We start from the raw sequence: 24,295 nt of genomic DNA, 5'->3' as shown, positions 1-24,295 counted from the left end.
ACTCTGTGCCTTCAGGAAGCAGAGCAAGTCTGCTGGCTCAGGAGATATTGTTCTGTTGGTATCAGTAGTAAAAATGATGGCAAAATAATACTGGCCAGTCACAGCCCCAAAAGAAAGTCAGAACAGCTCCTCCCTCAAAGACAAAAGAACTCTTGTGTGGTATGTGTGTTTAATAATCTTTTACCACAAGCCACTGCTCTCTTCCCCCACATTGAATAGCATTCCACTGAAACATCCCATTAAAAATAGCCAGTTTACTGTCTTCAAATCCTCATTGAGGAAAATAGGCCCCAAATCCCACGGTCTAATGCATGCAACTATAACCATTAATTCATATTATTTTTGTAATAGAGGATACTCACACAAAGCTGAAGGGGCTGTTTGTAATAAGGAAGAGTTTCTTGTTAAGGTTAACCAGTCTGTTTAGGACAGCATAAGTTTCATCCCCATGAAGAATGTATTTCTCTATTTTTAAAAAAAAAGTCCGTATCACCTTTTACTATCAATTTTTTCCACCCGCATATTGGTAAACATTTTGCCAGAGGGTTTTTAAAAAGGTTACATATGACATCGTCTGGAATGCAGAGGCCCATACTCTTGGGTACACAGCATTATAATTATTGAAATAATAAGCAAGATGAATAGAGCATCACAGCAACAACAAAATAAAAAGCTAGCTTTACGTACTAGAAGAGTTTGCCACCCCCATACACAACTGAGTGAACGTGCTTTTGGGAGGCAGGTAAATGTGAGAAGGCTCCCTGTATGTGAAGAGACAAGATGAACAATTACAGTGTCATAGGGCTGACTATATTGTGGGGGAAAAAAAGAGCTCATCTACAATAGCTATGGCATGAAAGGACTGTTCTTTTCTTTGTAAAGCATCCTTGGTCAGTACCAAAATACCTCTTTCAACTCCTTGGATAGCTTTAAGCATAAGCTATGAACATGACCTTACTGTATCTTGCTATTATCACTATCACTATCATTTCTAGTCTGGTGATGTACTGTAAAACCAATAATCCATTTACACATGTAAACATTCAATAAAATATGCATTAGCACTGAAAATTAAGAACAATGGATTTAAACTTAACTGACCCATGTCCTTCTCAATCCATTTGTACATCATTCCTTTCACGTGCACATCTTTAATGGCATCCTAAAAAAGCGGAAAACAGCTTTCAGTTTTAAATCTGGCATTAACGGGACTATTTTCTACTGCCTCAAATGCAACCTTGTTGTCAAGATGGATCAACAGAACAACAACGCATCTGCTTCATTTGCTGCAAGGACAAAGAGCTAAGAGGACAATAAGCCAAGGACATTCTGCAAGGGGATTCACTATTATAAGTATAAACAACTACATTTATGAATTTGAACATGGTGGGGAGAGAACAAAAAACTTGGTTTTATTCCAGCCAATGGAAATAAAGACATGAACTGTAATTACCATAATGTGTTTCAGAGGGGTGCCCATGTTAGTTGTTTTTGTTGATACAGACAAGGAGTCCTTGTGGCACCTTAGAGACTAAAATTTATTTGGGCATAAGTTTTCAGATGCATCTGACGAAGTGGGTTATAGCCCACGAAAGCTTATGCCCAAATAAATGTATTAGTCTTCAAGGTGCCACAAGAACTCCTCATTGTTTTTGCAATTAATATGTTTACATAAACAATGAAAGTCTAAATTAAATTATGCTTTGGGCAACTCGATTGATCCTGAAATAATGACCACCTGGCTTTGAGTCCCAAGCAGGGTCTGGGAGTGCTCCGTAAAGGCAACACAAAAAACCCTATGGAAAGAAGTGATCACAGTTATCAGGCTTGGTACACCACTGTTCCTTCGCAGGGTCTCTGGGAGTACACCCTTCCAGATGTCAGGCTTCAAGCCTCATCTCTCCTGGGGTGGAATTCTGCAGTTTACCTATTCTCAGACCAGGTTATAGCCCCTGGGTACCAAATCATGACTAAATTCAGCAGGATGGAACGGATGGAACCAGCCAACTCCTCTGCAACTGTGGATTTGAGGCTGACTTATCTGTCTCACTGTATTACCTTTCCTGGTTGGCCCTCAACAGCCCCTTTCAGCCTCTGTGACTGAGCCCTGGTCGACACTACAAACTTATGTTGGTATAACTAAGTCGCTAAGGGGAGTGGAAAAACCACACCCAGAGGGGCACGGTTATACCCGCTGAACTCCTGACATAAACAGGAGGGCTTCTCCCCAACATATCTACCACCTCTCAGGGAGGTGAAGTACCTATGCCAAGGGTACGTAGCATCTTCACCAAGTGTAGACAAGACCTTACTCTATTCATTACCTATGCTGATGGGAGTAGGTGTACATAGTGTCTACAGTGAAGTGCTGCAGATGAACCACTGTAGCATTTTAAATGAAGATGTAACCACAGAGTTTAATAGAGCCAGAGAGTTTAAGGCCTGAAGGGAACATTTAGTTTGAGGCAGAACTTCAATTTTAACCTGTTCTGTGCAGGTGTCTGTGTCAAGATTTAGGGGGTGTTGGAATGACACTGTTCTTCAAGCCATCTACCAAAAAAATTCTCCCTATATAAACAAGGATCATTTAAAAAAATATATTGATCTGCCTATGTGTCTCTCTTTCATTATATATAATAAGGTGAGGAAGCCCAAATGGTGCACAGGTCCTGGTCTCTTTCACACATATAGGAAAGAGACAGATACCCATGCACTATTTGGACCTGTCCAACCAAGAATCCCGACATCCCCCCATCTACTAAGGCTTGCAAGCTACACACATTTGTTCCAAGAGCGTCACTCCTTAAATCAGCTCATTTTCAGATTGTGTTTGTTAAATTTGTTTTACTTCTGTTTTTCAAAGCCAACACCAAATTCGGAGGGGGGGTGGGGAGAAGGAGAGCGAGTGAGTGAGTTACAGACACTTTTCATTTGTAACGGTTTGGAGTTATATAGAAGTTAAAGTTTTTCCTAGGGAGCTTAAACTGGACATTTTTAGATCAGACACGTTCCATCATACCACATGTTGTACCCCTTCACTGCAGATTCCTATATCAGGGTCTACAATAATTTTAAACGTTTATATGCAGCAGTAGCTGCTTACCAGGTTCCTTTGTGGTGGTGGCAGAGCTGATGTTCAGCAGCCGCTCGAAGGCCATTTAATTGCTTGCTGACGGAGGACCAGCATTGAAGATTTGAACTGCACATCGGGACATGTTTAATAAATTGCGCTTAAGACTTTCAACATTTGGCGTTCAGAGATAAAAATCTGGTTAAACCCTAAAAACCGATGCCCCATGTCATTCACCAGTAGATCGGTCTACTGGATTAAGAGGCACAGGTACCAAACTGTGATGGAGTTATCACCACAAGTGCAAGCTCCTGTGCAGAAAAAAAAAATCTCTCTTCTGATGGCCTACCATTGGTGACGCAAGCAGACAACAGTAAGTACTTATGTGCCAAATCTACATTCATAGTGGAGAAAAGAATGGGGGTTTGCTAGGCTCCTTGGTCAGACTCCTTAGCCCACACAAATAAAAAGAGAGCCCAAATTTATATTGCAGCTGGAACCTTGAAAACCCTGGGAGATGCCACGTGATGTTAGAAAAGCTCTCTGAAGGATGGCACAGTCAACAAACAGTTATGCCCTTCGTCCCCCAGTACCAAGATTGCAGATCAACCTGAGCCTGTGAACAAATTGCTCACTTGCTTTAATCCCTGTGGCAACCAGTTAATATTTGACCTTTCAACCAGTACAGAGTGCCCAGCTTCATATTAAAGACAACAGCAGGTCTTTGAGAAGTGCCCCAAGATAACTGTGAATGTTTAGATTGCCCATGATAAATGTTTCTTGCCCACTAACAGCACCAGTTAGGATAAGTGTTGCCAACATGAGCCTGATCCTAAAAATACCTTTTAGTTCACTGAAAAAGATTTCCTGCAAGGGTGGAGGAGGAGCTGCCAGTTTGTTTCCAAAGCTATTCCCAAAGTATGGTATGTGCATCGTTATTCTGAGAATGCTCAGTTCTAGGAGTTGGCAACAGAGTGGGAGGAGTTTTGTATTTATTTCTTCACAAGAACTTCTGTCCTACTTTGCTGAATAATATTCTGAACCATGCCTGGCAGATTCTTTGCCTTCCAAAACACAAGAATTAGCCTCAGGGAGTAGTTACACCAAACAGGTAAGGTTTTAAAGAAGTATATTTACCCTCATTAGTTCTCAAATCAGACAAGATTTCCCCCCTTTCCCCAATTCTGCACTCGCTGGACACCCATCAGAACACATCACAGCAGGCTGATTAATAATTATTGTGCTTTACATTTTCAGAATGCTGTGTAGGTATCAACCCACACAATGCACCCAGTGAGGTATATTCTGTAAGCATCCACTTTATACACATGAGAAACTGCAGAAGATAAAGTGAAGTAACTTGAGGCCAAAAAGCAAGCCAATGCAACAGCCAGGATTAGAATTTAAGAAACTGAAAGTGCACTCATTCTTCTGGATCACACTGTAGTGAATATTGTTGCCATCCATTAATAAATGGCATTGTTTTAAATGTGCTTGTCTATACCTATAGTACAATCATTTGGTCCCAAGCTGTAAATCCATCCAATGGCTTTGAAGAAACCATCGACATGACTCCTCAGGACTCACTCCAAAACCAGACTAAATAAGTGTAATGCAATTTAGGAAGGCCTTTACGACCTTGATAACCAGCCACTAAAATAAAATATGCCATGTACATTTGTCTCTGTAGTCTTTTTCCCTGCTCTGTATATTACAACATTGGTAGGACTGCTCCCAGAAGCTAAAAGTTACACAGCTGTTTTATATACTTTCATCTACTATACAAGGTGAAAATTTCAGAGACTGTAATGGTGAAAAGCATATCTTCAGATTAATCTACTTAATGAATTGTCCTTTAGAATGTTTAAAATAACCAGACACTAAGTTAGTACTAACTGTATAGAGATTTTTTTTCAACGCTTAGTAGCAAAAAGAGAAAAAGGATTCCATGTTTTGATCATACAAATACCTGTATTTTAAATCTGAACATCAGTTTGACAGAAAACTCTAGGTTAGGTTAAAGTTAGAACAAAGCTTCCCATGTTCTGAAGTGTAAACAGTCAGTTGGTGTTTTGAAACACCAACATCTTTTAGCTCACAGGTCTTTTTCTATTTTGCAATCAAATTATAAAATAAGTGATGCTCAAAGTATCCGTGCTCTTAACATCACATAACCTCATAAAGACAGGATAAACCCATCTGTCCTCTAATCACCCCAGTAGGATATTAAGGCCACAGAGTAAAATAGAACATCATCAGTTAGCCCTTATCCAGTTGTTCTTACACTTTGGAATAGTGTGGGTTGAAAGGATGCATCTTCCCTAGGAAAATGATGAGTTAATACAAGGTAAAAATCTTAGTGAACATGAGTTAAGTAAGACAAACCAGTTGGAGTTTTCCCACGTTAGCAGGATGAGGTAAACCAGGTTTACCTTGAACTACCTTGTCGTCACTAGGATTTTACCTTGAGTTAGAATGTTCTAACCTTGTGTTAACTTTTTTCCCCACCAGGGAGGGCAAAAAGCATGTTGATGAAGTCCTCACCTTTAGGTGAAAGTTTGTACGCTGCTCCTCACAAGACCCCACTTAATCAAGTAGGAATTGAGAGCCCCTGCCCATGGAGGAGAAACCGTATGTCCTGCATAGGGGGAGACCTGGAGTCTTTCAGGGCTCTATCTAGGTCAAAGGACTCATGGGACTCACCCAAATTTTACCTATAAATTAACTGAAAATTCAGAATACAACCATGCCATTAAGCTAGTCAATAATTCCCTCACATGAGTGAAGAGATATCCTGCCCATATTGGTGGGCAACATCATAATAATTAAATCAATGCTAAGGGTTTGGGGTTGTTGTTTTTTTTTTCCAGAGGTAGTGGGCCGATTTTATTTTATTAAATTGCTCCTTTTAAATAAGGGAGGATCAGACAATGGTCTACAGATAAAAGCTGGGACTTCCTGAAGCAAGTTGAATGAAATAATTCAACTCTTCTGTCATTTCTGGGGCCCTGACCTAGCAGGCCTCTAAACACTACCAAAATAAATGTTAAAATAAATAATAAATAATAATAATAATAAATAATAATATAGTGATCTAATAGTATACAAAGAGAGCTCAAATGTTCTGGGTTTTTTTAAAAGCACTGTATGTGCACCAATGTTCCCCAATTAAAAAACTGGATGTTAGAAATAATAAAAGCTTGAGTTTGGATAGTACAGAATTCACAAGCAAAAACAAAAAGGCATAAGATTAACTGTGCCATATATATACACGCACTATTGCATCAGCATTTCAAGTGTTCCTTATACTCACAGATATGTCCTTGTAAAGATGAACCTGGTCAAACTCAATGCCATGATTTATGAAATAGTCAATGACTGAGGAGAGCAGGGTCATTTCAGGAAGGGAGAAGATGTCCATGAATTGTTTAATTGAAGGACCCTGATCAGAAAGGGGAAAAAAAAGTTGTATTAGAAATTGCAAGAAAGCTGTGAACATGGTGTTAAAGAGTTCAGTATGGTTTCCCACACCAATTAAGATGGGGGGAGGCCTCACCACAGGATGGGAAGAAGAGAAACGAAACATGTGGCTTGTAGCCATACCAACTTGTGCTGGGTTCCAGTCAAGCTCCACCAGCTAATTAGGGCTGGCTCACACGAGTTTCCAGACAAGACTCCAAAGAAAGCCTATGTACTGCCGGATGTGTCAGCAACTTAGCAGGTGACACTCTGCCCTTAAATTAGGTACTTATATAATGTAACAGTTCTTTGGAGAAAACAGGTTGCCTGACCACTGTGGTCATTCGATAACCACAGCACTTTCGACAAGATATGGGGAATTAGCCAACCTAATACAGAATTCTTCACTTCCTGTTCAGAACTGCTGTATAACATTGCAGTGCACTGAGAAATGGTTGTGTTCCACTCCCAAAGTGGCTACAGGTATCCCTGTAAATCCCCCTCATCCCTCTTACAAGACTGCCAGGAGGCTGTGTTAAATGTTTATTATGTGTTTCAAGACTCTCGTATGCAAAGGTATCAACACTTCAAAGTATTATGCTTAATTATTCTCCTGGTGAGGTTTCAGATGGTATTTAACTCATCAACAAGTAGCAAAATGATTTAAACAATGTGTGCCCAAAGATAACAATGGCCCGAAAACTCCTGCCACACAATGCGATAGGAAAGGGAGAGAAAGAAACAGTTAAAGGCATCTTTGAAAAATAGCTATTATTGGTATAGTTCTAATCTTCAGTTTCCACACAACTCCCCACAGTTATTTCAATCCCGTTAATTATGCAAAGGCTGAGTTTATTGTAAAAGTTATAAGATTAGTAATAAAAAATTAAATGACTATGGGCCTAATTTGGCCCCACTGTGAGCAGATATTACTCCACAGATTGCATCATCAAACAGCAGTTTTTGGACCATGAATTCTAGTTTAATACAATTTGCTAGCTTTATACATGTAGAGCTCTCTCCCTCAATACAACACAGATGCAGTGGTGGTTATTTTGTATCTCTTTCTGACGTACTAATATTTGGAAAAGATTCCCAAAATCTCTCCTGAGAGCTGCAGATGAATGAGTAATTTAGCTTTTCATTTGTCTAGTGCCAGAGCGGCTGTGATCATAATTAAAGACGCCTGGTGACAGAAAAACAGTTTGGGAAGTGCTCGGAACTGCTCAAGAATCTATCATATATCTAGCTATCAAGGATGTCTGTGCACTCATTGTATACCCCAGAGCCTGGAAGTTTGACCCGTAAACAAATTCCCTAGCAAATAGAGACCTATAGGCCCAGCACACTCCAGCATGTCCATGGCCTCAAAGTCAATGCGTATAAAGACAATAACACGGAAATATACACACAAAGTATACAGATATGAGGAAGTGATCACGGAAGGCCTGTACCCCTGAAGGAAAGAGGGTGAGTGCTGACTCACTAAGAAACGTATGTCAAACCTTCTAGACGTAGTAGGCATTTTTCACCAGGCACAAAAGATAGAGCATTTCCAGAAACATTTTCCAGATGTTTAGTGTCCCCAACCCCATGGTGACAAAAGCACTACCACAGAGCTCAATGAGAGCTCCTTCTCCTCCCCCTCCACGGCCAGCCATTACTGAGGGAAACTATGCGCTCGTTCCTCAAACCAGACCACAAAAAAAGTGTTGCATCCAGGCAACCTGCACAGAGTTAAGATACTGTTCCATTTCATCCCAGATGGAAGAGTCCACTGATTCATCCACTGTATTAGACTATATCTACTACAAGTGTGTCAAAACATAGGTGACATTTTAATTGATAAAACATAATTTGGAATTTGGTTAGTAGACTCATGTGGAGACCTTTGCTCTTGCAAAAGTGTCATGTGATTGTTAATGACCAGAAGTAGTCAGGACCTGTTTTTACATCTCATCCAAGAGACGGAACCTTCTTTATTAATTGATGTAACAACTTGTATTAATTTTCATCCTTCAGTATGAAGAGATTTAATTATATTTGTTGTACAAGAGCACTTTGGCACTACTAAGATGACACGAACACTGAATCTGTCTATTTAATCCGACCATTGGTCCACCAAGACTAATGCCCTGCCTTTGGCAGAGGTCAATAACGGATACTTCAGGGGAAAACCAAAACCCTGTAGAATGCATGTATGCAGCAACAGAATGTCAAGAGGTACGTGAAGAATTCCGTCCTGAACCTTACGGCAAGGAGATCATGATGGCCCCTCCTGATGTTAAAGTCTATGAGATTAGACCACAAAGTGGTTTATTTATATTTTAACTTGGACATAGAATTACCTAACCCCTTTTAAAATCTAGTTACAATATTTAGTCCATGACCTCGTTACAGTGCATTCCACAGAGTAACTGAATACTCATCTCCCCATACTATGGGAGTTGTATAACAAGGAGGAGGGATTGATCAGTTTCTGCTATGCCCTCCATAATGTAATTCATATACTTCAGTCAAGTCCCCTTCTAATGCTTCTCCCTTCCAGGCTTTAAAAAACAGTTGGAAGTTCAGAGCCCAATGTTACACCTCTGAACTAAAAAGGCATGTAAATCCTTTTGAGACACTGTCTCATAGCTCGTCAAAGGATATGGCAAATATTCAGCTCAAGAAAGAATACAAATGGGTTTTGAAAGTGATTTTGCTATCCTTAGTATAAACCCCTGTAGTTTAAAAACTGATCATTAAAAAGAGATCCAGTGTAGCTATGAAGTGATTGTGAGGGAATTTCTTCTCCTCCTTTACAGCAGGGTCACTCAAAGGAGTTTAAATTTGTGCACAGTGATTTTAACAAATACCTTACAGGTCTAGGTTAGAAACCAAGACGGCAAGCCAAACATCTATGATGAACTTCAGGAGTTTAGGGAGAATCTGTTTTAATTAGTAAGCAATCAGCAGAAGCACAGAAAACATTAGCTTGAGTTCGTCGGAAAGTACTTGTAGGAACTTTGCACTAATGTTCTATATTTCTGATTCTAATATACACTTCCAATTCTCTCTATGCATTTTATTTAATTCAGTTGATCTTTAATGGTTTAGAATTGAATAATTCCTTCGAAGTACACTACAGACACAGGAAGTTTAAAAGTTTGCATTCAGCTGTGAAAGATACAGTAGAGAGGATTTGCTGAACCAGTAATAATACCTAATGGCAGATGAGAGACTTGTTGGATCTCTGGGTCTTTCTGACCACAAATCCTATGCAACATGTACTGTTGTGTTTGGAATGATAATATTAAAAGTCTGAAAGGGAATACAAAAATAGACTTTTTCCTAATTAGGATTAAGATTGGTTCAACCAAGTTTGTCATCACTGCATAAACAAGCTGAAGAGGGAGAATTCCAGTTTTTCTAGTTCCATAAAATAGACCTGACACTCTCTAAAACTGATGTGCTCATCTTACCCCATGGCAGGGCACTGTTTCCAGAAGGAGCCATAAAAAGCATTATACACATTAATCCTTTAATACATGTAATAAAGTCTTAACATGCTTAAGTGTCAGTCATCTGCCTACTAGCAAGGGTCAATAATAAAATCTACCATGGATTGCCCAACATGTGAGCAAAATTAAGTCCCGATTTCCCAGTAGGGACTGGAGTACGGTTCTGGGATATTTGAGGGGCCTTTGCACGTGTCTCTCACATGCACAGACCTGGAGAAGAGCTCCATGTAAATTCAAAAGCTTGTCTCTCACCAACAGAAGATGGTCCAGTAAAAAAATATTACCTCCCCCACCTTGTCTCTCCAACATGCACAGAGTATCATTGACTGGCTCCTGAACAAGCCAGATCCTCATTGCTCATCACCAAAGGAAGATTCTCCTTGTGAAAAAGGGGAAAAAATTAAAAAAATAAATAAATAAAACAATCTCCCTGGTATCAAAAATGGGAACAAAAGGAAAAAATTGATGAAAATGTTAATGTGTCTAAGAGATCACAAAGAAAGGTAGCTAGTTATATTAGAGCACAAGTACTACCGTAGCTATACTTCATATTTAGGGCAAGTGCAAGTCTAAAAATTTGGAAATTTGCTATCCACAAAAAGGGCTACATTTATGAGTGCTGTGTGTACAGATATTTCACATTCTAAACAGACATACACACAACTTAAGAGCTGTGAATAATGCTCAGTCACAAACAAAGCCCTTTGGAAAAGCAAATACTAACAGCTTAGATTAGCCTTTCCCATGATAGAGAAATCAAAGTGACCTTGGGTTGTTGATTTAGCACAGCTGACTTAAAGGGGCATTACTAGAATGTTTTTGAGGAAGCCTGCAGTTCAGCTACCAGATGATTCACCAATGCCAGAAGAACTAACTCAGGGTCTGAAACTAGGTTGGGGGTGGGATTTATTAATTTAGTTTTTCCCAAAGCTTCCATGACACAAAGCTAGACAGTTCTTCCAAAAAAAACAAACAAACAAACAAACAAAAAAAAACACATTTGACTCCAGCCCAGTTCCTTTTCAGCCAATATAGACAAATTTGAAAGGTGCTAGTGGAAGAAACTTAATATTGCCAGACCTCTGAATGTGCAAAAAACCCAAAACACAGTGAATCTGATCCACAGAGAATAATTAAAAAGCAGTTTCTGGAGCCCTATGCAGTGTTGAAGGCAGATGGATTTCTCTGGCTGTCTGTTCTGCTCATACATGCACTTGAATAATAATCCAGGCTCAAGGTTAGCCGATGCACATTCATTCTCTGGAAATAGTATTCAAGCCAAATGGAACCATTAAATCCAACATACCTTTTATATTTAACATTTTAAAATGCTTTTTGAGGAAAAAACCTATCTAAAGATACATTATAGCTCAAAGATATCTCATCATGGAATAGGGATTATAAATTCTAATTCTATAGTACAAGATGATGTATTCATGTAATATTTAAGAAAAGTTTTGTAAAAGAGTTCCAATAGTTCATGGATTAGGGACCCAATTTTATGGGGCTCCTGTATAGATTATTTAGGTTAATCTTTCTATCTACCCAATGGGACTCAGTGCTCAGTCTAGAAGATACCATCAGAGATGCTTAGTTTGCAGTTCTCAAACTGTGGATTTGTGTCTCCAGAGATAACATGCTTGTTAACAGCAAAAATGTTTTTAAATAATATATAGAGGTGAGAAATAACAGATCTTAACCCAATTGTCCCTCTGCAAATTTGTGTACACAGAGTCAATCCCTTACCTATCTCTAAAAGTGAAAAAGTTTCAAAAAGTTAAATGAATAGAAGATTGTTGGGGCAGAATAGATCTGGACAAGGAGAAGAAGTCTGGAGATAAGTGTGAGAAGGGTGGAACAGGTAGTAAAAACAAAGAAGTGAAACTGTTTGAGCAGCATATTGCAGAAGTCTTGAGGTCTTTCTGAGTGTAGCCTTCATTGATTTGAGATCTACCATACCATTCTCTCACTAGAAGGGAAAATCTATAATGGCAGCAGGCCATAAAAAAGACCCAGTTTGGTAATATTTTAATTAAGTTCCTCTACCTGTGGGTAAGACAGGCATATGTGCAAAATGCAAACAGTGCAAGAAAGAAATGCAAGGCCTGGTTGCCCAACTGAAACAACATCATGAGAAAAAAGAAAAGGAGGACTTGTGGCACCTTAGAGACTAACCAATTTATTAGAGCATAAGCTTTCGTGAGCTACAGCTCACTTCCTCAGATGCATATCGTGGAAACTGCAGCAGGCTTTATATATACACAGAGAATATGAAACAATACCTATTCCCACCCCACTGTCCTGCTGGTAATAGCTTATCTAAAGTGATTTCCAGCACAAATCCAGGTTTTCTCACCCTCCACCCCCCCACACAAATTCACTCTCCTGCTGGTGATAGCCCATCCAAAGTGACAACTCTTTACACAATGTGCATGACAATCAAGCTGGGCTATTTCCTGCATAAATCCAGGTTCTCACATCCCCCCCACCCCCATACACACACAAACTCACTCTCCTGCTGGTAATAGCTCATCCAAACTGACCACTCTTCAAGTTAAAATCCAAGTTAAACCAGAACATCTGGGGGGGGGGGGGGTAGGAAAAAACAAGAGGAAACAGGCTACCTTGCATAATGACTTAGCCACTCCAAGTCTCTATTTAAGCCTAAATTAATAGTATCCAATTTGCAAATGAATTCCAATTCAGCAGTTTCTCGCTGGAGTCTGGATTTGAAGTTTTTTTGTTTTAAGATAGCGACCTTCATGTCTGTGATCGCGTGACCAGAGAGATTGAAGTGTTCTCCGACTGGTTTATGAATGTTACAATTCTTGACATCTGATTTGTGTCCATTTATTCTTTTACGTAGAGACTGTCCAGTTTGACCAATGTACATGGCAGAGGGGCATTGCTGGCACATGATGGCATATATCACATTGGTGGATGTGCAGGTGAACGAGCCTCTGATAGTGTGGCTGATGTTATTAGGCCCTGTGATGGTGTCCCCTGAATAGATATGTGGGCACAGTTGGCAACGGGCTTTGTTGCAAGGATAAGTTCCTGGGTTAGTGGTTCTGTTGTGTGGTATGTGGTTGTTGGTGAGTATTTGCTTCAGGTTGCGGAAAGTGTTCCTTCTCAGGAGAAAGCTGTGTTGAAGATGATGAAAGGAACATGTCTGAACATGCAGGATCTTCAGGTGGGTAAACTTTTTTATTTCATACTTCGTTCTTAAGGACTGCCTGTCTTCCTTCTGGACTATTCTTGAATTCTCATGTTTGAGCAAAAAATATAGTTGTTACTCTATGGTACTAGCTAGCATTTTAGATGCAGTTGTGATAAAAAATAAATAGCTGAAACAGGCAGATCTTCCTTTTACAAATTCACCTTTAAAGTAGTACTGAGTGTCAGTGAATGCAATGAGTAATACTAAATGAGCAGTATGGTAATTATTAAATAACTGCATTGACTTATTTTGTTTAGGAGAATCCATCCTCAACATACAGGATTCTATCTACCTTCAAGATCACCATCATTTTCTATAGTTTCAGAGTTATCTGCCAATGATAGTGTTTCAGTGGCACCATGTATGTCATATAGCCACAGTATATCACCTGAAGCAAAAAGAAAAAAATCTCCATCACCCAGAAACAACCATAGATAAGTTTGTGATAAGAACCAGCAGATTACAAAAGGAGGTAATTGATGAAAAAATTTCCCAGTTTGTTTATGCAACAAACTCTCCTTTCCATATGATTGAGAACTTTACAGGGTTCAGTCATTAAGATCAGGATACAGTCCACCCAACAGAGCAGATGTCGCAGGCAACTTGCTGGATAAAGTGTATGAAAGAGAAATTGAGTGGTGTGCAAAAGGTCTAGAGGGTAAAATTGTTAACCTGAGTCCTGATGGGTAGACCATTATCCACAATGATCCTGTTGTATGTGCATGTGTGACAGCAGAAGGGGGGAGAATGTCTTCCTTACAGAAAGAATTGATATATCAGGAAATGCACACACAGCAGAATACTTACAAGAAGTAGCAGTAAAAGCTATAACAAACTGTGGGGAAAAAAAAATCAAATGTCTAGTACGCAGCTTGGTCACAGACAATGCTGCAAATGTATCCAAGATTAGAAGAAATTATTTAGAAGAGAGTCCCAAGCTAACATACAGTTGCACTGCTCATTTGATGCACCTCCCAGCCAAAGGCTTCAGTGTTCCAGAAATAAAGGCTAATGTTGTTGAAACTGCAAAATACTTCCGTAACAACCACTTTGCAGCAGCTGCTCTGAAAAAAGTGGGAGGAACCAAGTTCACTCTCCCAAAAGACATGCAATGGAACTCAGTAGTGGACTATTTTGAGCACTAGATCAAGAACTGGCCTAATCTGATGTCACAATTTTGTTCACAAACTGTCAAAAACGGATGGCACTGTCACAGCCAAAGTTCTCAACATTGGGCTTAAGAGAAATGTTGAAGACATGCTGAGTACCCTGAAGCCTATTTCTATAGCTTTGAACAAAATGCAGGGAAATAGCTGTTTTATTGCTGACGCTGATGAAATTTGGAAGGAACTGAGTGAGATCTTAAAAAGAGAAATATGCAATGACAGTATTACGTTACAAGCATTAAAAAAAACAAATGGGACAAGCACTATCTCCAGCTCATTGTCTTGCAAATATTCTCAATACTCGGTACCAAGGTCAAACCTTAACTGCTGAAGAAGAGGAGTTGGCTATGACATGTAATCATCCCTCCATAATGTCAACTATAATAAACTTCAGACCTAAGGGTGAAACATTCAAGCAATATATGTTTGCTGATGATGTTTTAAAGAAAGTCACACCAATGAACTGGTGGAAGTCACTTAAGCACTTGGATTCAGAGACTGTTGAAGTGATAATCTCACTTTTAACAGCAGTAGCTTCTTCTGCCAGCGTAGAAAGAATATTTTCTTCCTTTGGAATAATTCATTCCAAATGGAGAAATCGTTTGGGACCTGAAAAAGCAGGAAAACTTGTTTTTCTTTTCCAATTATGAACAAACAGGAAAATGAAGGTGAAGATGACTGAGTTAGCTGCAGAAGCCAATATTTTAAGTTTCTCATGTTGACCTGGCTGACGCGTCAGTTTTTGTTTTTTTAAATATTTCATTTAACTATTTTAATTAAAAACAATTTTAACAAAAACAAACCTGATTTTAAAAAACTTGAATGTTTAACTAAATTCAAAAAGTCAGATGCTTGTTTTGTTAAAATATTATATGTTTGCTGTTGGGGAAAAAAAAGCCAGGATACATAATGTTGTTGTTTTAGTTAAATAACACAATTTAAATGTCTATCCAGTGACGTTCTCCTCCTGATACAGCATAGCAAGATAATCCTTCAAATATTAATGATTAACCTGGTGAATTGGAGATAGTTCACCTCCCAATGACTTCATAAATATCTGCTTCAATTACCTTTGGTAAATGAAATAACCAAACAATCATTCATTTTCTGATATAGCTGAAAAATGAATCTGAAAAGTTTTCAAAATAAATCACTTTAAAAATGTATATAGTGTATACCTTCTAAAAATGAAACCTACATCTATCTCTGAGTTGTGAACAATATGTATTAAGGTTATAACAATCAACAAGAATGCACTTTTATTTAGAAATCCATGATTACATCGAGTCTTCCTGACTAGTGATTTAAATCAAATCCACCTTGGTACCAACTATACTGGGATGCTTGTTCATTAGAGAACACACACACGAGTTGGCTCTTTGCAGATATCAATTGCTGTTAAATGGCCTGATGACTGTCATTAATTAGGTGGGCTGGAATTGAATGGGTGACCTGAATGTGAAATACACCATACCTCATTATCAATCGAGAGCCATTGAGTCCTGGACCAATACCCCAACGATTAAAAAAAATATTTCCGCAGGTAGTTCTCAACTTCTACATCCGCTTGAATAAGCTCTGGGGTAAATTCCCACAAAAGCAGAATGTGTTTAAACTAGCAAGCGTTGTCCTTTTCTAATCTGGAAGAAGCTATAGTCATTCTCACTTACTCCTTATGCAGGAAGGTTCCCAGCTGACAGTAAAAGCCAACAGATCAGTTTTAAAGAATGCACTGAAGTGCTGCCTACAATACCTTGCCATAGAAGTCACTCATCTGGTACAGCGGGATGTGCTGCGTACCACCATACAATTCAATAACCTCTTCATCAGGCACTGGCTTTAGCCCTCTACAAGACAAATCACAAAAAAAATTGCATCACTAAATGTTAGCAGCCACTGGGCTGCAAACCAGAGGGGAGAGAGGAAAGATGAGTAACCTCCTTCTATAACGCTCTAAAGTGGAGAAGAAGTGGATCTTAGCATGAAGTCTGTTTTTACCACCACATGACATTTCACTCATATCCACAATTCTGAAAGAGCAGAGATAATCTTCCATAGGATATTTGTAAACAGATACATAAGATCATAATATAAGAACATAAGAACGGCCATACTGGGTCAGACCGTGGCCAATGCCAGGTGCCCCAGACGGAATGAACAGAACAGGTAATCAAGGGATCCATCCCGTCACCCATTCCCAGGTTCCAACACCATCCCTCTCCATCCTGGCTAACAGCCGTGGATGGACCTATCCTCCATGAACTTATCTAGTTCTTTTTTGAACCCTGTTATAGTCTTAGCCTTCACAACATCCTGTGGCAAGGAGTTCCACAGGACTGCTGCTGCACATTGAGTGGATGTTTTCAGAGAACTATCCATGACTCCAAGATCTCTTTCTTCAGTGGTAACAGCTAATTTAGACCCCATCAATTTATATGTATAGTTGGGATTATGTTTTCCAATGTGCATTACTTTGCATTTATCAACACTGAATTTCATCTGCCATTTTGTTGCCTAGTCACCCAGTTTTGAGAGATCCTTTTGTAGCTCTTCACAGTCTGCCAGGGACTTAACTATCTTGAGTAGGTAACAGGCTCTAGCTTGATTGAGAAGTTTCTCTATACCTTGATTTAGTTAACACGGGAAAGAGATTCGGGTTCCATATATTTTTATCTCAAGGAGGACAAACACCATTTAACAGAGGTGGCTGGCTTTGATCTTGCCATAGCAAGGTCAGACTAATCCAAGATGCAAAACTTCTCCTTCTCAGAGAGGCAGCACATGTATCAACCATAGACCAATGTACAATTCAAGCTAGTCAGCATTGTATAATTAAAACTCATTCAGAGTTCCTTCAGTAATTATTGTATTACTAACTTAACATGGCAAGAAACTGTGATGGTGTACAAAAAAGTTTCATGTGGCTTTGTATAACTTGTGCAAATATTTTTAACACAGAACTGAGGCTAAAATATATTTTACTGGTTAGTTTAGCTTTCGTAACCAAGGTTGTCGTCTCCATAAAAGACTATTAAACCTGGGTAAACCTTACCTAATATGTCCCCCTAACATTCAACTATGCTTTCAGGATTTAAAAAGCTACGTAAAATTATCTCCACATCTGCAGTCTGAGGCACACGTTTATGCAGGGTTTTTTTGTAATTACTTGTTTTGCAAACTATTTACTCATCAAGCCTTTATGACCCTTTCTTCTGACTCAACAGATCAGAACATTCTCTTTGAAGAGTTTTTTTTAAAGTTACCCTACTTGTTAAAAGAAAATTTAAATATTTACACAAAGTCAATTTCTATAAACAGCTTTAAAAAAAAGTTATTTGAAATAACCCTCTTATACAGGTTCAGTGAAGGATGTTGCAATGCCTGGGAACCATAAACAGGGTAGTGTTGAAAAAGAAATTCTCTTTGATTTTGGAACTCTGCCTCTGGTAATCTTGGGGGTTTAACGTAATCAGAGCTTAACTGCGAAAAGGCACTGTTCCACAAGTAAAACAGTCAGCTTCCATAGTCAAAAGGCTCACGAAACAAAACATACACCATTTTATGAGTACTTCTTTTAATACAGAATCCTAACACGCACCAAAAAAAACCAGGAACGGCTTATTTCTTAAGGCCAGTGCAGGATGGTTCCCAACTGCAGAGTCTCCCATGCTTTGTCAGGTCTGCTTCAAATATATAGGATATTGGTACTTGGGAGAGGATAACAGAACAGCCAGAATGATTGATCATTTTTGAAAAGAGACTTTTCTTGCTTTTGCCATATCATCATTAGGAGCCAAATCCCACATCCATACTCCCACAAACTGTTTTTAAGAACTGTCAAGGGAGTCCGTGTCTTCGAATGGACACTCTTAGGTCTCTATTGTAAATCTAAAATAAACTCATTACAATCAGTAGAAATCTGCCCAAATTAGGACCTCAAAAGTTGGCCCTCGCTGATTTAGTTCCCTGAATTAATTAAAAAAATATTCCCCTTCACTGTCTATTCTTGCTTGACAAAGCTGAATCAGAGAAACATATTCAATGGCTTTAGACCAGCCTTCACTGCAGAGGGCAACTTCAATATTAGTGGAGTTGTATGCACACACTATCCCCTGTATAGAACTGCTGTTATGAGCTACTTGTTCTTAAAAGGGATGTAGTCCCACTGATCCACCCTTTTGCAATCTTAGACAGGGGCCGTGATATGGGGAAAGGAATGCAAGGGCTGACTGAGTCCGCCTGCCAATTGCAATACCGGCTGCTGAAAAGCAAAGGGGAATTCATTAGGCAGGAGACAGATCTCGGGGATGGGTGGGTTAAGAAGTTATGCCATCTCACTGTGCACGTACAGGTACATGTATCTTTCAGCATCATAGCGTGGGACATTTCCAGCCAAACATCAGACCAATAGCTCATTGCAGAATTCTCTAGCCACCCTCCCCCACGTAGAATGCTGTGCTTTGGCTGCATCTTCTGGCCTCGTCCCAATCCAAAGAGACTGGGGGAGAGGGAGCAGGGCTGCAACAGTGCCTCAAAAAAAATAAAATAAAAAAAATTAAAAGTGGGATGCCACCACAGCCTGTGGCAGAGGAAGCTGATGTTGACACACATTTGTTACTTTGTTTAGATCCCTGAAAATCCTAGGGCCAGGTCCAGACAGAGTTCCACATGACATTAATTCTATCCTTCCCAGTCTAATGACGCTGTATATTGCTAAAAGTAATGCACAATTGTTATTGAAGGTGCTGAGAGCAGTGGTGAAAGTCTGCAGACTATTTACTATTTCGGGTACCTGTTTCCTATTTGGGGGAGTTGAAGGAGGGGGAGAAGAGAGACAGAGTGGACAATCAATACTGAAGCTTTACCATGCTCCCTCAGTGTAAATGAATTGTTTGCTTAACATTGGCAAATATTTGATGTGCTTCATTTTGGGAGTCATTGGCCCAAAGTAGAGTTTAAAAGTATGGTGGGGACTTTAGCCATTAGTTGCCTTCATTTGGGAAAAAGTATTTAACTATTCCAGCCATCAAAAAAGTAGCAAAATAATATTTTGCTTTAATGTTCTCTGAAACGCTTCAGAGTTTTTGCATTGGAGCATTCATGTGTTCTATTGCTCTGTATCGGTCTCCTTGCTTCTCAAAGGAGAGTCTTCAAGTCCAATCCTGCAAGGTGTTGAGCAGGTTAAAGTCTCCCAGGGAAGTCAGTGGGACTTGCTGGTGCTTACACAACCAGACAGGATTAGGACTTGAAAAGCTTTTATATCGAGTGTGTCACTCCAACCGCCAGGATGCAGCATGTAGTGAACACAAGAGCAGCCAAAGTAATCTGTGTGCTACATACCAATGCTCTATTCAAGGACTTCTGGCCCACTTGTTTAAGAAAGGCACTCCCTATTACTTTTCTTGGCACTTTACTCAACTTTTTCCACTCAAGAAAAATGCCTCCATCCAATGGAGTTAAAATCCATATCCTTATTTTCATCTCCAAACAGCTTTCTTTCCAGCATTGGTGAGCATACTCCTGTCAGGATAGGCTTTTTTCATGTATGGACGGCTCTATGAGAGTGAGTCTTTCTCCAGTCCAATGACATAGGGCAATTTTTCTGACTAATTAGACTGCATTGCAACCTGCAGACTTAGTGGGTTAAGTGATCAGATGCATCACTGTCCATAAAAAAAAAAGTTACATTTTCACTCCCACACTTAGCTCCATATGCTTGATAAAAGCAGCCACCTGTAACTGCATGTCAGGCAACAGCTTGTAATCATTACTTAGCAAGTGGAGACAGGATAAGCTAGAGAAGGTTGCTTTCCCCATTTAAGTCAAAAACTTTACAGACGTGAGACTTTGCACTCCATCTTCAGCATGAACCCTTGGGGCATTTAGTAAATGCATTAATATATGACACACCTATATGCAGTCCCCAACTGGACATAATGGAAAGCATCAATCTTCATCAGAAGACTCTGTGAAGAGAGAAAGGTGAACAGTCTTCATTGGTTGCATTTGGTATAAATTTAGTCAGGAAAAAACAAACAGATTAAGTTTACTGATGTCCCAAAGAAATAATAAAAAGTAGAAAAATGAATTCTAGTTAAAAATACATTCAGATTAGGTTAGTTTTAAGTTGTGCTTAAATCACTTCTCTCTTCATAGCGACATTTTAGAACATCACAGGGAAAAATGCCAAATTGCCATGAACTGAAGCATTACATAATATTACATTCCAACTCAGGACCTATTACAAACTTTTTCTGGGGGCTGCAGGTGGAAGAGGAATGGAGTACAGGAGTTCTTTAACATTAAGACAAATCCTTTGTGTACACATAGCAAGGGAGGGGCTTATGTGTAAGGAGATTTAAGGCGAGTCACATCTTACTTAAGCAGAACTAATAGTTCAAGTTTTTGTGCCAAATCTTATTTTCTTTTTACTCCATGCTCAAGTTCCCATTCTTGTTCCAGAATGGAAACATTAGACCTTCTCTCTTTTTGTATTGATATTCTTTATTCACAAGGTATCCCTTCTTTTTTATTTCCCCAGGCATTATGCAATAGCCATAATGGAATTTAACCAAGTATGGCCTCTGAGACTAACCCAGTACCACTCTGAGAATCAGAGATAACAGTGTGGTATCAGAACAATTTATCCCTTCACTACTATGAGTGCATGTTACATTGTTCCCTAATGTTCCTAAACTAAGAGGCACTCCCATATCTAGCATATCATCATACTATTGTCAAGCCTCCATTCCCACCTTCTGAACAGGAATAAGCAGTTATGCTGAACCAAAGCAAACAGGCAGTACACGCTTTTTGCACAGAGCTTGATTTTCATGTTTTGAAATGAGAAATAAGGCAGCCCACACTACTACCCACCCATTGAAAGGAACAGTTTTCTTGCATCTGAGCGATGTGTGCTCTTATTTCAGAAATCTGTGCTTGGATAGTCACAAGCAGAACACAGAAAGTGATTGGACAACCTCTCCTGCTGCAAAGTCAGAAACATACATTCAGGACAGACTGTTGCCATAATGTCAGTTTCAGCATTACAGCTTAGCTTGGGCAGAAGAGAAGACAACCTGGGAAATATAAAATTCCTTCATTCCTCTTTAAAAGGGTGCATTCTCTAGTTATGCTGAAGTGATTGAACACACTTAATTGGTTCAGAAATAACCAGACTATCAAAAGAAGACTAGCTTGTACCAGTAATTGTCTGTCTCCCTACTGAATATAAGCTGTTTAACTGCAGCGAGGTGATATATTTTTCAGAACTATACTTTTATGTGGTTATCTAAAGTTATTGAAAAAGGAGGGTTAAACAAAAGCTTGTACTCTGTGTGCTTCTAAGCCTCTCAAACATTACAGGGCTTCAGAAGGAATGTCTGAGAAGCTACAAAGCTTAATGAGTTGTTCTGGCCCTCTATTTCAAATACTGGTAGTAGTGAAAGAAAAACACCTCTTCAGTGAATAAAGGCTGTAGCTACATACCTTTTAAATCACTGAAGGCTATTAAAATACTGAGAAAGAGAAACGAGAGAGAGAGAGAGAGAAAAACACAAGAGACTCCATGTAGCCAGCCTTTTATATTAGTTCCATTTGTCCCAAGGAGATTACAATCTAAAAGAACCTATGCAGGGACAGATACAACAATCCCTAGTGCATATTCTTCTGAAAGTTGTTCTATCACATGTCATTACAGGAAAGAGATGGGACTGAGTTATGTGACAGGCAGATCAATACTGTGCAAGAGAAAACAAGTATGAAATTTAAATGTGTGTCGTTCACCTTTTGCACATCATAGTGAAGCCCTCTGATGGCAAATCCTGGAAGGTAATCGTATTTCTTGAGTCCTTCTGGATACTGGAAAATATTTCATGAGAAAGCAGTTAGTTCAGTGAAGCAGTGCCGGATATTTAAGAAATTTTTTCCAGTTGACAAGAGAATGAAGAATTTGGTATACTGAATTAGCCCCCTAGACCACCAAATCCCAGTACCCTCCATCCAACAGTGGCCTAAGTGAACCAAAAGATGCCCAAAAACTATACTGCAACTGCCAAGATTTGGGATTCTACAAACTGGAATGTTTGCTTGGGCAATTGATCCCTAACTCCTATACCAAATACCTAGTGCCCTGAAAAGAGTAACTGTATCTTGAGACGGGCTTGAAAGCCACTTACTAAACCCATCATATAAGGGAAGTTTTTCCCAAACAGCATGAGAAAAAGCTATACTAAGCCACCAATTTCTGAATGATTTAAACTTTTGGAGTTTTATTTCATTTTAATAAAAAAAGAAGCTATTCTAAATCTTTGTGCTCATTATGATGAACTTCAAAATGTGAAACACCTCAGGGCTCTCTTCCCAGGTGTGCAGACAGACAATTGCATTGTATTTACTGTTGCTCAGAGCTCTGCCGAGCAGCCACCAAACAAAACTGACATAGTTGAAATCTTTTCTGAGCAGCAACAAAATGAAAGAAGCTTGTCAGTTTCATGCTGCTGCAGTTGGGGAAAAAAAGCTTATACCGTCCCCCCCAAAAAACAGCATAGGTAGACACTGGAGCTACTCCCTGGGGGATGACAACTCTCCCCCCCGCACCCACCTACACATGAAAAATTATTAAGAAGGGGGGGCAGGGGGCTTGAAAGAGGTTGATGAATCAGAGCTTTCTCACTTAATCACAGAAAGGAAGCTGAGAAATGGGTAGAGTACTACTAGAGGGAGTGGAGTTTCAAGTTGCAGATACTTTCTAACTAGAACTCATGCCAGACAATGAGAGAGATCCTAATACCCTCCACCCTTCCCAGTATCTGGGACTCTTCATCAGAGAGTTCCCCCTGGACCTTGCAAATACAGATTCTCTCCCCACCCAGTCTTTTACAGCTACCTCTGGCTAGTAGGTGTCTACTATGGTTTTCCAAGCCCTAGTAATGATAGGTATTATTAGTCAATATCATACATTCCCTATTTAAAAATTCCTGGCATCTATGTCATCCTACACCCACAAATTCTACACAGACTTCCTTTTTGTATGGTCAGTGATTTATTTATAAGCCATATTCATCGTGGCAGATGCCACATCTGTTAGCCTGCGGTGAGCAGACTATTCATTCTGAAGATTGTAAGTGTCCTATTCTGTATGCATTAGTTGGGTTCCCTAAAGAATCACAATAAATATGTAAAAAGAAAAGGAGTACTTGTGGCACCTTAGAGACTAACCAATTTAATTTAAAATTAGTTAGTCTCTAAGGTGCCACAAGTACTCCTTTTCTTTTAAAAATGGTTAGTCTCTAAGGTGCCACAAGTACTCCTTTTCTTTTTGCGAATACAGACTAACACGGCTGTTACTCTGAAACCAATAAATATGTAGGATCTCATTCCGTACCCATCACTATGATATCAGAGATCCTGGCAGAAGATGTAGGCTGGAATTTAAGAGAGAGAGAGAGAGAGAGCGCGCGCGCGCCAGGGTGTTAAGATGCCTAACTTATCAGGCTCTTTTGAAAATCCTGGCATAAATATACTGGTTCTTTTGATAATATTTTTTTCCATTTTCTGGAAGAATCCTGCATCCCAATTTTAAATGGATTGGTACAGGCTGTCCTATGTCCCAATACTTAGTTTTGCTCCACTGTGAAAGAATGGGTGAGGCACAGAGGGTGTGGGGAGAGAGAATGAGAATGGACCTGAAGCCCTAAAATGACAGGGGGAAATACCATTGCAAAACCATTGTGTGACATGGTTAGGACACTAGGGAAAGCAGTGCAGCTTCAGCCACACACCTATAGGAATTTGTATATATTGAAGTACTCAGCTTTGTATTTCTTTTCTTAAACGCAAAAAGTGCTGCTAACCTGTCAAATAAAACAAGACAAGA

General features: G+C 39.4%; 1 protein-coding gene across 1 annotated transcript in view; it reads right to left on the bottom strand.

Annotated features, from left to right (window-relative positions):
* NT5DC2 (5'-nucleotidase domain containing 2) overlaps positions 1–24,295 on the bottom strand; it is a 60,935-nt gene that overhangs the window by 22,441 nt on the left and 14,199 nt on the right. Inside the window, exons 3-8 of the mRNA XM_084633224.1 lie at positions 22,204–22,278; positions 20,329–20,384; positions 16,172–16,265; positions 6,384–6,512; positions 1,102–1,162; positions 363–465 (exon numbers count right to left, since the gene is read on the bottom strand). Of these exons, the coding sequence (XP_084489350.1) occupies positions 363–465; positions 1,102–1,162; positions 6,384–6,512; positions 16,172–16,265; positions 20,329–20,384; positions 22,204–22,278 (518 nt within the window). The remainder of the gene's footprint in view (positions 1–362; positions 466–1,101; positions 1,163–6,383; positions 6,513–16,171; positions 16,266–20,328; positions 20,385–22,203; positions 22,279–24,295) is intronic.

Source organism: Lepidochelys olivacea, assembly GCF_965140295.1.
Source record: "Lepidochelys olivacea isolate rLepOli2 genome assembly, chromosome: 7".
Classification (NCBI taxonomy): Eukaryota; Metazoa; Chordata; order Testudines; family Cheloniidae; genus Lepidochelys; species Lepidochelys olivacea.
The sequence above is the reverse complement of the archived record's forward strand: the minus strand, read 5'-3'. Positions and strand labels throughout refer to the sequence as shown.